Source organism: Struthio camelus, chromosome 1 (genome assembly GCF_040807025.1).
Source record: "Struthio camelus isolate bStrCam1 chromosome 1, bStrCam1.hap1, whole genome shotgun sequence".
NCBI lineage: Eukaryota > Metazoa > Chordata > Aves > Struthioniformes > Struthionidae > Struthio > Struthio camelus.
In genome coordinates this window covers 63,668,070-63,682,557 of record NC_090942.1, presented here as the reverse complement: position 1 = coordinate 63,682,557, position 14,488 = coordinate 63,668,070, and the positions used below count along the sequence as shown (strand labels likewise).

The following is a 14,488-nucleotide window of genomic DNA, read 5'->3' as shown; positions in this document are numbered from 1 at the left end:
CTATGCCAAACCCCACTGTCAATCACTTCAATCACTCCTGCTAGCCTTTCCTTTCAAACTTTGGCTTCTCACTGACATCTCTGTGCTCTAATTTCTCCATGATTTCCTTGTCCTACCTGCAGCCGTCCCATACTGCATCTTCGCATCTTGCTCCTCACTTTCCTTGCTTTCTCCGCTATTATACTTGTAAATCTGTATCCTCCCATCTCCAAGTAGCATGCGCTTTAGAATGCATTGGGAAGTCTTTTAATACTATCACAGAGAAACACGTTTAATGATTTTCACTTTTTAAAATGCAATGAGATTCAAAGGTCCATTTTGAACCCAGCTCATCTACTGGGTAAGTGCCATTATCAGATGAAAACAATCTGTAGCCAGCTGCACACATGGAAAAGACGTTTCCAGCTAACTCGCGCTACCTGGCAGACCTCAGAGGTGACTGAAAGTAGCCTCTGTCAGCAGTCCAGAGCAAGGCTTGAACCTGCATCTTTAGCTCTTCTTTCTTAACCATTATGAACATCACTAAGTAAATTAGCTGTTCTTATCTGGGCAAAAACTGTTTGCATATCTGAAATACAATTCCCTCATTTAAAACGTAAGCCTCTTGGGGCAAGGAATTCAATGCCTGCTAATGTGCACAGTATCAAGCACCCTGTCCATGCTTGGTCAATGACTGCTTCAGCAAATAGAGCAGCACAAAATATTCATTCAGGTTTGGATTGATAAATATAGGAAGTCTCGCCGATTTTTTCTCCAGCTGCTAACAGGTCTTTTCCCACAACTCTGCAGGGCATCTTAGCGCAATCAGAGAATAATAATAAACCAAAATAGGTAAGGCAGTTCAAGAGAATCCTTACAGAAATTTTATCAGTGATGCATTTTACATACCTTGCCCACAGTCACCAGCATCAAATCCACAGGAGAGGACATTGCAGGCCTGATCACAGAATTTGTCTGCTAGCCAGGAATTAGCACAGCCCTGGTTACAGTAAGAAACACCACTTATTCCTGCACCAAACTGCCACGGCAGTCCATTCCCTATACCTCCAACTGCACCGCCTCCAGCAACATAGCGACTACCTCCGCTGTTACCTAGAGTGAAAGACAACAACAACAAAAAAAAAAAAAGGTCATCTGAAATTCTTATTTCTGAGTCCTTATATCTGTGCCATTTTAAACCACACTGTTAAGCTAGGCTGAAAAGATTCAGTAAAATCTTATTTACCTACAACAAAATGGTTATGTAATGACTGCTAATTAGCCCTCTGTGTGCTAGTGTAGCATCTATAGCGTGCAAAAATCCATACTATATAAATTTGGGGATGAACTTAAAAATATAGCAAAAGTTAACAACACATTTTATTTCAACTTTAAAGAGGCAAGCAGACAAATTGCTTCTTTCTTCCCTTGCTTGCAGTCTTGACCGTACAGCCCCTAGAGGGGCGCGTCATTTCCTCAATCCAGAGGCACCACTTCCTTTTCCTAACTTCCATCCTGAAAATTCAATCCAGGAACTAGCAGTATAACTTCACAATCATCGTAGGCTGATCTAAAACCGCTGTGGTGCCAAAACGTGTATTCGCTTCCTTGTGCACCACAACCACGTGCTAGTATAAGCACCTATGCAGAAAGTCTTATCCAGCTAAAACTTAACCCTCCTTCTTCCTACCACCCACTCTTCTTGAAAGCAAAATACTAATGCAAGTGAAGGGATGGAAACGTGTAGCCAGGACTGGCAGGACCGGGAAGAACTGCCTGTTTTACCACTAGTGCAGTCTTTGGTTACCTTTGTAAAACCAGGTTTGAAACCACTACTAAGGACACAGGCTAAGGCTCTTAGCAACTTGCTTGCCATCAGTACCTGACACTACGGGTAAAATTTTCCTCTCGTTTATATCTATTCCCCTTCGTTTTCATTGAAATCGTAGCTTCAGTCCCTTCTCATTCCAAGGGGTGTGCAAAGTCATCACCGATAATAACAAGGCAAGGATTAGGCAGGGCAACTGAATACTCTGGAAGGTGAGAAAACATAATGCAGATATTCTTCAGAGAAATGACAGATCCTCAGTGTGCACAAGTCTGAACAGCAGTAAAAATTTTTCTCATACCTACACTGTTCTGAGTGCATACAGAAAATAGCCTGTCATTAAGGGTGTGTTTTTCCATAGATGCTTTTCAGGTCAGAATCACATTAAAAAATTGACACTTTGTTGAGACTGAAGAATCCTTACAAAGCAGGCATTATTATGAAAACATAGTCCATTCACTTTTACTCTCCATCTTCTAATCCTCTTTGTTCATTTATGGATAAGAGTCTAATCTAAAAAAGGTCACCCTTTCTAGGAAGGGAAGCATGCCCAACTGCAGGCCTTTTCTGGTTGGTGGGAGCTTATTTGTTCCCACTTTACGTTTCCCTTAAAGCAATTTCTTTTTTTTCAAAGTATAAAAGGAACAGATAAACAGCAATGCAGCAACAGTCATAGGGGTTTCCTTCCATGGGAAGCACATGGCAAGAAGGTATAGACATTCACTCATACTGAAAATCGCCTGGATCTACCAGGCAGACAGACATTCAGCTGCGGCCAACTGAAGTTAAAAACTACTATAAGCAAGAAGCAACTTTTCACAGTGACTTCATTACCAATTTATGTGATGCAGTTATCACACCTTAGAGTATTTGAATAGATGCATGGCCTTTTGCTAAGGCTATAAAGCTGTGATTTTACAGAACTCACAAGATGAATTTGATTTACCAGGTGGAATTTTGTGCCTTAAATTATGCAGGGAGTCAGATGAGCTCATTTTGGGGGTCATCCTCTAGCTTCATAGACTCCCCTCCAAAAAAAAAAAAAAACCCACCAAAAAAAAAACCCACATATTAAACTAAACATCTGATAGGAAGACAGGTAGCAAGGAAACTTGTAGGTAATGCCCAGGCAGCACTAAGGAGTTTTAAGACAAGGAAATTGGTCTATCTTTCTAAAAGATAGACAAATAGTGGAACACAGACTACACTTAAAGAGACGGCACAAAATCTACTTCAAGTATGCTTGGCTATGGTTTTAAAAACTCCACAGGTAAGCCATGAGTAAAGCAAGTACAGACAACCTCCTCCATGAGGGGAGAGCACGTCACAACTTTGAATATTAAGTAATACCGTACAATCTCACATAGAATCTTCCCAGCAACTACTCTGACCAGATATTTAACTACAAAAATCTGACTTTAGCTTAGAATTCATATTTCAAGTAAGTAATATTAATGGAGGACAAGCGAAGGGAGACATCAAACCTGCAACACTACCCAAAGTGCTACCGTTACATCCACAGAACGGGACTTCACCTGCAATTCTAAAACACTGATACTGTTATTTGAGTAACGCATCTTATTTGTTCTATCCATATCTCTTTTCCTACTTGTTTATCTAAGACACATAATTTTGTTCAATAAAGTCAGGACAGAAGTTCAATATTACTACTGCACAATCAGTTGGATGCTGAGGTTCAGAAACCTTTCTTTCCTGTAGTCAAACTTGGTACCCAAAGAAAGATTTCCCTGCTTACTACTATTCGCTGTAATTTGCCACGCAGTTTCACAGATGAGAGAAAATTTTTTTAAACCTATATGAACACTCTTTTGTATTATTTAAAGGTAGCAAATGTTGTAGTTACAGGACAATCAATGGATCATAGAATTATTCTTATAAAGAAAAACAGGTCAGTTCATTGTTTCTAAATTTAACACTGTCATCTTACCAATGCAATCACCTCCATCCCAATCACAAGCTGAGTTATTACAGGCTTTATCACAGTAACCATCTTTAATCCATGAGCCAGGACATCCCTCAGCACAGTTTGGCACAGGCCAAGTCAAGTAAACCTGGAACAACATTATACTCTCAGACAAGGACTGGCAAATAAAAGTCAACTGAGCTCATTCTTAGAATACAGTGACTTAAAATAATGCCTCCCAGCACATACTGCTTTACACGTTCACAAAGCTTTACAACCAACATTTAAACCCTATCACCTGTGAAGTAAATGTTACCCTTTTCAGGCAGAAGGAAGTTAAGCCTCAGAAGTCAAATGAATTTCTAAGGCCACACAGCAAGGCAGTAGTGGCCAGAAAGAGAGAGTAAGACTTCCCAAGTCTCCATCCCCATGATTCATTTCTGCAAACCACATTCAAATGAATATTAAGACTTTATCTTTTATCAGATGAAAAGGGGGAACTTCACATCTAAAATAGCTTTGCAGTTTGCTTGTTCTGCTGACTCAAATGTTTCTTCATTAGTAACCAGTCATGAGATAACAAGCACATGCTGAACATAATCCCTGAAGCATCTGATCCTCTATGACTTCAGTAATTCTAAGAATTACCAAGACAAAAATCGGATGTGTGGGTGTGTGTATTTTCAACTTGACAGGCATAAAGAAACCTGCACTTTTTCCTTTACATCTTATTGTTTTAGGATTTTACCAGCATATTTCCAACTGAAACACTTACTGATCAGGTTATCAGGAACAACACTTCACCTAAACTCACCTCGCTATAGTAAGTGAGAGAACAAATAATAAAAATGCACTAACTGCAGGATTTGGCAAATATGTGACTATTTCCTTAAAATTTTTAAATCAACTCAAAGTCTCCAAATGTCCTCATGTACTAAAGGTAATAATTTTACGGTGGCTTAAACTAGTTTTGTACAACTCCTATTACTTCTGCAGATGGCGACACAATGGGAGGATACTAGAAATAACAAGGTTTAGATGGACACCGGTGTTTGAAATTATCTTTTCTACCTGCTCAGAACAGGAATAAACATATTTTTAAAAAAATCTGAGGTGTTTTGCTATAGTAAGACTCCTGCTACTGTTATCTGCACAGAGGAGAATATAGTTTGACAGAAAGGGCACTAAACCAGGAGACCCAAGCCCACATTCTAGTCGTGGTTTACCCCTAGAGTGACCATAGCAAATTTGTTTTCCCTCCTTGCATTTTTTTCTTACTAGTCATCTCGTTTAGGCTGCCAGATTGTCACAGTAAAGTGCATGCCTTGTTACATGAACAAGTACGTGTGGGCAGATACGCCACATCTGCCCACATGAAAGGTTTAGTTCAATAGTCTCTAGTATCTTCGGGGCCCCACTACATATTTCTGTAATGTAAATAATATAAATCTTAAAGTTTTCCCTCCATGGCTGTCTTGTAGATTAACCTCACAGATGAGAACTCTGCTGACAAACGGTTTTTCAACACAGTTACTGCTAATGTTTCCTCAACCTGCTTTCTTTGTTTAACCACAGTTGCTATTAACAGGTATGTCGAAAGACTAAGTCACTTCATCTTCACAAACACTAGTACACCTTATAGCACGTAATAACATACCGAGTTGGCAAAGGTATTTTGGGTTTCTGGAACAGAGGTGGGTTTTAGTGAACTTAAACATGAGACCGGTTTGACTGTCATCTACCCTCAGCGTTCTCATGGAAGAACTAATTCTGCTCTCTGTTGAACAGAACGTTTCCCACAGAGCAGAAGGAATTCACGAGGGACGAGAGACTGACAGCGGCCAAACACCAGACCAACCTTACCAGGGCTCAGACAAGAAGTGGGAGAATTAGAGAACTACACTGATGAAAAAGTGAAGCATAAAGCCTGACAGAGGAACAGTTACACCCTCAGTAGAGAACATAAATGAAGGTAATTCTGCATGCAAACATTAAAAACAAAAACACACACGCTTTTTCTACCTTGCATCTTTGCTATTTTCTCGTTAAGAATAATGATCCCTAAGGGGGAGGAGGGGACAAGGCAGAAGCTTCTTATATGCATGCTCCCTTTCAAAGTAGTATTTCTTCATTTTACATGGTATTAGCACAGAAAAGTTTTGAATCTACTTCTAGTAAAAAAATCCTTTCATAACGGCTTACCTTTTGACCTTTAGAGTGACTGTAAAAATCATCAGGCCAAACATCCTTTCCAAACATAACATCGTCATTGAGGTAAATAAACTTCTGAGAGAGGCCACTGATACGATGAATATGACTTTCGATAGCTGGTGAACTGAAGGTAGGCAAGTGACTCACGTTCCGAAATATTTCCTAAGATAAAAAAACCCAACAACCCAAAACAGTTTCAGAAGGCAAGATAAAACAAAACATACCCATAAAAGGCCAGGCACTTCAGACAGATTTGGTGCCTATCTAAAACAAAAAATTAATTTTTAACAAGAAGAGATTTGAAAGACAGAAATGTGGAAAGTGATTAGCAAAAGAAAGAAATAAACTTTAATATCTCCTTTCCCTAGCTAAAATCATTTTCAGGTCTGTGATAGTTAACTACAAAAACTGCACCTGAATCAATGCATAGACACAAATTCCTATTTATTTCACGGGGTACTGGATCAGGCCTAACGTATACCTATTTATGCATCTTGTGCAGTTCAGGCTGCCCAGAATTTCAAGCTTGTTCCAACATTCAAGGAGTCAGGATTCTTCCATCTCTTGCAAATAACTTAGCAAGCAGACAGCAACAGAAGTTGAATTAGTATCTTGTTACCTCTTAGGTTGCTCAGAGCTATAGTATGTCAAGATGCCAAAATTACTCCTGAAATTGTAATAAGAAGCCACTAGCCACTAGGGTATTTTTGTTGTTTGACTTCAAGTTTCTTGAATAAGTCCTTTTTTCTTTTTAAATAAGCTTGTTAGAAAGCATAGCTACTTTTCTTGCAGCCAAATTATTAGCCCCCATAACTATAGTCCATCCTGTCTCAACACAAGTTTATTAGGTTATCGCTCATCCTGAGACGTTGTTTACGGACTGAGATTCAGATTGCGTTTTCTTCCCTCCAAGCTTTTTATAAATAGATTTTATAAGGAAATTAGACATGGGTACATATTAGCTGAAGCCTAAGTATCTGGAAAAACAGACTAAGCAAAGGTTTGATGTATCTTCAGTTATCTTCTTAGCCAAACTGAAATACAGGAATATACTGGGGTTTAACAAAACCATGGATGAAAGGGGGAAGAGGTGGTCACTTTTACCTTCCTCATAAATGCAGACTTCAGCTGATAGGGGATAATGCATTTAAAAACGAAGACATAACCTTTAATAGTGGCATTTTCCTGGGGTTTTGTTGTTGTTGTTTTGTTTTGTTTTTTTACCTGATGCGTCACTATAGTTATCCGAGGATTATCCAGGTTAAGCCAGGAAGGAATCTGCCCGTTAGTGACAATGAAAATATGTCGCACCCAAGGGGCATGCCTCTCTATTGATCTCAACGAGTATCTCAGTTCTTCATTATCCTCAAAACGGCTAGCAGAAATATCTTCATCCTGTTTAGACTACAAAAAGAAAGAATCCTCTACTTAGATTTAAAAAATATATATATTCAGGTTCTGATCCAGCTAGAAAACATGCAGTGTGCTTTAACAGAAAGGTACATGAGCACACTAAGACTTAGATAGTCAAAATACAAGGTATGTTGGTCAAATACCATCATTCTACTGAAGGATCAGAGTCTACTGAAATATCCAAGTATTAACATATACTTCTAACATCAGCAGCTGACCACAAGGCATCAGCAGGAAGTGTCTGCTGAACACACTGTAAGATGACAGTGGCTTGTGTGATCCTGTCTCTTGAAGAAAGAGTCCCGGCAAAATACACCCTCCTGCTTTCCTGGCTAATTAGCCCCAACTGTTTCCTCATCCCCTACACCTCTGTGTGGTGGGCTAATTAAAAGCCAAGCTGCATGTCAAATCATGAACATCACCTTTCAGAACTGAGTTTGAAGAGACTAGGACCTTGCAATTGCATTGCATATTAAATCATATATAAATGTCTCTTAAATGTCACTTAATACAGATACATTGGAAGAGTTACGATGTAGCAGCTCTTCCATCATCCCCTGCTCTTTTGTTTTAAAAGATTTTGAACAGGAGAAATTTAACAAAACTGAGCCTAATACTTACTATCAAATAGTTAAATGTTTCCACATGCTTTTTATTAAAAAGGCAACATTTTAATCAGAAACTTTTCAGGTAAGAAACATTAGTTTATATGACAGTGTAACATACATTTCCTTACTATTTTTGAGAATTTAATGATCTTTTCTAAAAATGGCAGTTGAGACCACCTAAAAGGAATATGCCCAGCTAAAACAGGATACTCTAGGAAAACTTGAACTTGTAAGGACTACCACTTCCACTGCAAACTCTGTGCCCTATAGGTAAGTCTCCTTCTTTTCGATAGGTACTTATACATGCTCAGCAGCACAAGAGCTGAAAGTTAAGGTTTTCAGTAACACCAGCATGCATTGGTTAGGTACCCATTTGTGAAAGAATACATTATTTTAACATAGGGAAGTATGATGTCTGAGTTTAGGGTTTGTATTAATGAGAAAAGTTCCCCAAAGCCAAGTTCACAGAATACAAATGGACACTGCAAGCTTTATTAGAAAGTGCATGTTTACTCTATCCATGTTATTTGATGCTTAATATAAAATAAAATTCTGGCAAGGAAAGAAAAAAAAAACAATAAGACTTTAAAATGATCTTATTTTGAAATAGATGTCTTTATTTCCTTTTGATAAACTCAACATCCATGTTTGTATCATTTGTTTAAAGTAAAACTCCTTTCCTTACAGATATCCATATTTCAGTTCTTTTAAATTTTTGGAAGAGAAGTAATTAATATTTTCTTAGCATATGTGATGCTGCAAAGCAAAAAAAAAAAAAAAAAAAAAAGGCCAAAGAAATATATCAGGAAGGAAATAGAATCACGTCTGATAATAAAAGCCTCTCTCTCCCCCACACATGAGAAGGCTACTTATCTGACAGTCGATATCAGTGAAGAGTTTCAGGAATTGACTGCATACAATTTTATCATAACATGCGCAGAAGGGCAAAGTTTTTCTCTCGGTAGAGAACAAGAAAATTTCAGTTAAATGCTGCCCTGTAGGGTCTTTCTTCCTTCTTGATTTCAGAACGTGAGAGTGTTCTTGTGGCATTTTTCTTATAATAAACACTGGATTCTTGACTGTTCCAAACTTCTGGAGAAATCCTCTGTTCCTTGGCATTAATTAGTTAGCTTCTACTTGGAGTTTTTAGATACTGCAATATTTTCACACACTAACAGAATTTACCTACCTGACTGACAGAGCTGAGGTCCCATAGTAAATAAGCCGGATTAAGAGTCAATTCTTTTCCATCTATAGTCATGTTCTTCTTCGCTTGCTTGCTCAGCTCTTGGAAACCCTTAGGGTTATTCAGTTGCAAGAGAGCCACACTGGCTTCTGAATAGAGCTGCAACTACACAGGCAGAGAAAATCATTTCTGGCATTTATCCATGTATTCCTTTGCTAATACAATTCAATTTTTTTGTTATATTTTTCCTCACTGGAGTTACTAATAAAAATGATAGGTAAAAAACTCATCTCAAGACTACTATTTTGTAAGAACACAAAAAAAAAAGGAGTAATAAAATGAGAAATGAAAACTGACATTTAAATATACAAAACACTTCTAGATGCTTAGTTTCATTCTTTCCAAATAAATTTATCTTTATGCAATATCCAGCAACAATAAACCTGTGCATGTTAAGAATAATTCTTGAATAAGTGAAGTTGCCCTGCCCATTCCCTCCCACCCCCCAAAACCAAAATTCACTTTTTATTTAAACTTTATTTTGCGGCTGAAAGAATTACACTTTTTTTTTTCTTTTTAACCACGTGACACTTTTCTGAGTAAATTAAGGCCATCAATTCATCTATGCTTTCAGAAGCGTGAAATTTTCAGAATGGTTTGCAGATCAACCTACAGTTCAGAAATCTGAGATACAAAGGGCTCCAGAACTAATCCATGTGGGTTTCCAAGTCCTTAACGATGGTTGCCAATATGCTGTTAAGGTCATTTCTTAGTTGGGGACTGTTTGATCTGTTCACTGTTTTTATCTCTTGCCACTAGTGATTCTGGATATCAGATTTCATAACGCACAGGATACTAAGGGGCTCTTGCACTATATGCCCTCTCTAATAGCTAGTATACCTTGCCAATTGCAGGACACCGAGACATTTCACCAAAAGTATAGACTAACCCAATTAAATGCCGTGTTTACCATATGTAGTAGTGTGAGCAGGAAAAAAAAACACAACAAGAAGCTAAAAGCACAACTGCGCTTTGATTCTCCAGGGGCGTGCATTCAACAGTCAGACTGAGAATAAACGCAGTTAATCACTAGCCATATTTATCAGATGCAATGCTTAATTTATGTTCCTTTATGCAACATAAAACAAATAAATACAGATTTTCAGTGAGAGAAGATCTGTAAAAGCTATTAACAAAAAGTTTCATTTGAATGCTGTCAGGTAAGAAAAGAGCAGAACCATCACAAATTTTTTATTCAAAATTCCTTTAGGCAATTTTGCCCCCATTTCTTTCTTTTTCTTTTTTTTTTCTTTCTTTTTAATATTAAATCTGACCTTTTCTGCTTGTTTTAAAACAACACTTGTCCCAGAGTTAGCACCCCTTCCTTTAGCAAGACCAGCTGTCCTGCTTGTGACATTTTAAAGCTGTTGATGGTTTGACTCATGTGCTATTTGAGAGCTTTCAATCTGACTTATGAGGTCTGCCATTAGAAAAATCTGATAAATCTCAGACCTTCCAGGGAATCATCTGAACCTACGGGTGGAAAGGATGGCTTCAGTAGCTAAATGGCTGAGGCATAGTTACGGGCTGCAGCTAGCAACCTCCAAAAATATCAATATCAAAATGCTACAGATTGCAAAGCTGCCATCAGTGGGTATGTGCTTTATTTAGGAATACAACAATGTCACACAGTCCCTTAGAATCTGCCATCTAAAACATACAAGTCACAAACCAAAAGTATTACCTTTTACAGCTTAAAAAGTGTTGAAGAACATTTAATTTCTCTTTAACTTGTTTCCACCAAGACAAATGCAACAAAATGGATGCATATACTGCAGATTCCTAACTAGACTCATTACAAACCTCTTTTCACCACTAGTACTGCACAAATGTTCTAGGTTTTCGATATATGACAGTCCAAGTAGAAACAACAAGTAGTTAAGAAATATGAGTCCACTGCTCGGCTTCAAAGTTAAAGTAACCTTTGCATTGAAACCCTGCATCCAAAAAGCATTTTTCCCCCCAATAGCTTCTTCAGAAACAAGTACTTTCGTAGGCAGAGCCACCAATGAAGTTAGATTTCTACAAAGTCATCTGGTGAATTAATTATCTTGTTTCTAATAAATTGCTAGCTCTAACCAAAGCTTTTCCGTTGCTGATGTATTCAAAATGGCATTCTCCCACGGTAGGTTTTCTGATGTCTTACAGCTATCGTGCTTCTCTCAGTGGGGACATTCCCTATATACAGCCATATGCAGTTGCCCATTTTCCTTGAAATATTACGTCCTAGAATTCATCTCTACCCTGACAAAATTGGTCAGCAGGCTCAAAGGTTATTGTACAAGCAGAACAGAAACAAACAAGCAAGCACAGGCATAGAGTCGGCATGATCAGACAAACCTTGGCTTCTAACCTGAGGCTAAAATAAAAAAGAATGTATTATATATCACGCAGGCACACATATCCACACAGAATACCACGGATACATGTGTACATAACGTACATGAAAAAGGTTTCTCTTGAGAAAGACACAAGAAAAATGCATTCTCCCCCACTAGGTAGCTTTAAATGCAGGTCCTCTTTCGAAGCCAGTGTATTGGGCAATGCTTAGACTTATTAGACTAGGAGGCAGGCCAGACGGGCTAGGCACCCCAAACACAAGTAAACACTTTCATTTCTACATTCTCAAGCTAAGAGGTCTAGAGAGGAGATTTCCTAATACTCGTGCTGAATAAAGGAGTGTCTCATCGCTTAACAACCATTATCAGCCATTAAGAAGATAAAAAGGAATAGTTTAAAGACTGGTTAAGAGTCCAGGTCCCACTTCAGGAGAAAACTCGTATGTCCATTTGGAGAGGAAAACGGGGGCTTCGGCTTCGGAAGGGGAGCTGTGTTTGTGCTAAAGAGTGACAAAAGACCTTAAGAATACAAAATACTATTGTCTTTATAAAGGAAACCTGATGAACTAGTAAGACAACTTAGTAGGAGGGTCTCCCCTGAAAGCGAGCCCAAACCAATTCAACTGCCTTATTTTTTCCCCACAAAGCTGACTGTTATATCTGTGTGAACAGACAACACTGTTTCCTGAAGCCACCTGCCTATTCCTTCAAACACTGACAAGGAGATCAGCACGAATCCCAGATCCTCTGTCATCAAGATCAGCAATCGCAGGCTCTCCTGTGATACGAATAACCTTTAGGCGTACAGGCCATGCATCACCACAATACTTACTACTCTTGCATATGCTACCCCAGCATCATTGTGCCTGCAGGTTCCTACGCAGATCATCTTCCAACAGTAAGACAAGGCCATTTAAAGCCATATTATGGTTCTCAGCTTCCAACAGAGTTAGTTTTGGTGTGTGGATGTACACACGCACACATAAAAGAAAAAACAATATTTCACAAAATAAGGAGAGCTGCAAGCTTTCAACGTTACCTGAAGCAACTGGGATGTAGAATCTCGAAGGAAAAAATGCCTTTCAACAAAAATTTCACTATTTATTATTTAAGTGAAAAAGCGTGAGCATGACAGCCTCCAAGAAAAAGTTCCCTAGTTCAAGTCACACGGGTCTCTCTTAGGCTAAACAATAACTATTTATTAAGAAATTTAGGCAAGCAGGAAATGGAAAAAGGGAAAAGAAAGCATTTTTTTTTTTTACTTATACTTGCAGAAGGATAACTAAGCTCGATATATCACCTTTACAGTTTAAAGAAATACTGCTTTAATAGCAGAAGGCTGGATAACCAGGGTAAGAGCTCCACCTAGTGGGTTACTTAATGCATCAGGAAAAGAGTGCAGAAAATAAGTGGCAGCCAAACATACCTTTTTCAACCACACCTATCTAAACACACACCATATAAAGAAACAAATGTGATCAGCAGATACCCTGATACCGTTTACCTTTTAGCTACAATAAAAAACGTAGACCATAAGTACACAAGTTCAGTAGACTATAACACAGATGCTTCACCTTGGAAATTGACTCATTATATATGAGAAAATTACTGAGTTTTTTTAGAACAAGAAACACATGGCCTAGAGGTCAGGTCAATTTTTAGTGCTCTTTGGATTCAGAAGTGTTTTCAAACAAACAACAGAAAACAATCCGATTAAAGCAACAGCTACGCTCCTACTTTTCTCTCCTCCCCACCTTTCTTCCCTTCTAATAGTAGCATTGGTGAAATTTTTGTGTTTATTAGTTCTTTACTTCCAGCATCGTGCTAAGAACATCTCCTTGAGAGAGAAAGCGAATAAACAAGAACCCATTAAGAATCAGGAGGATGCTATGAGACCCAAGTCCAGGATAACTCCAGTGCCCTTTCCTCGCTTCCACTAGGCATCTCACACCACTTCACACATCTTAAGATTCCACAAGTGGCAACAGCAGGAGAATCACTTCAGATTTCAGCAGAGATAGTAAACCAGTTCGGTTCTCCTACCTAACTGTAGCCTTAGCCTAGCGTCTGTCTCCCTGGCAAACAGAGAGCCATACCTGCTTATGTTTAGCACAGCTGTCTACCTGAAACATCCACTGAAATGGAGGCTTGATTCTGAACTGGGATCTTAATGAATGCTTCTGTAACAAACAAATCTCATCCACATTTCATATGCAAGCTTTTATCCTTGTAAATAAACATTTCTTACCTTTAAATCCATATATTCCATCATAGGTAAAACAGGAGTAAATTGCTGCTACCAAGAGTAGAGAACCAGTTGGGAAAGAACCTGTCACCTCACTGTGACCACACAGGTACAATAATCTCAATTTAACTGTTTTCAAGCATCCAGCACCAGGGAAAGACAAACACAGACAACAATAATGACTGGATAGAGAAATGGCAGAATGCAGTGCGTACCTGAGAAAAACGGTGTTTATACAGAGTGGTGCCTCCCCAAATCGCAGAAGAGTAGCTCTTAGGAACAGATAATGAGCTGGTCACAGTGATAACGTTTAAACAAAGATAAGAGCACACTAAGGAGAAGAAAACCAGCACTAACAGAGAAAGACTTGTGATCAACTGGATAACGAATGATTAACAACGAGGGAAAAAAACTCAATCGAGACCAAGTAAAAGAAAAATCATGTAGATAGCGGGCAAGGGATGTCAATTCCATGAAAACAGACAAGAAGATGGGAGACATATCCAGACATCAGAGAGGGTCTTGCAGACATTCACCTGCATGGCAATGGAGAAACACAGAGAAGCTAAGGTGTCGTTGAAGATTTTTAAAAAGTTAAACTGGCAACCACCCTGGATACAGACAACAGATTAGCCAGCTGTTTGGATATAAGCAGAACTGAAACACAGAAAGAATCCATCGATTATGTTTTTTGC

At 38.5% G+C, this 14,488-nt stretch overlaps 1 protein-coding gene across 23 annotated transcripts in view; it reads right to left on the bottom strand.

Annotated features, from left to right (window-relative positions):
- The window catches only part of GNPTAB (N-acetylglucosamine-1-phosphate transferase subunits alpha and beta), a 47,980-nt gene that overhangs the window by 14,756 nt on the left and 18,736 nt on the right, over window positions 1–14,488 (bottom strand). For all 23 annotated transcript variants that reach the window (XR_011141359.1, XR_011141343.1, XM_068944856.1 and 20 more), the window contains 5 exons: window positions 9,153–9,314; window positions 7,167–7,346; window positions 5,934–6,104; window positions 3,756–3,879; window positions 889–1,092 (listed from right to left, as the gene is read on the bottom strand). Coding sequence is in view for 21 of the 23 variants with exons in the window: in XM_068944856.1 (XP_068800957.1) it covers window positions 889–1,092; window positions 3,756–3,879; window positions 5,934–6,104; window positions 7,167–7,346; window positions 9,153–9,314 (841 nt within the window). In the remaining 2 variants the exon portion in view is untranslated. The remainder of the gene's footprint in view (window positions 1–888; window positions 1,093–3,755; window positions 3,880–5,933; window positions 6,105–7,166; window positions 7,347–9,152; window positions 9,315–14,488) is intronic.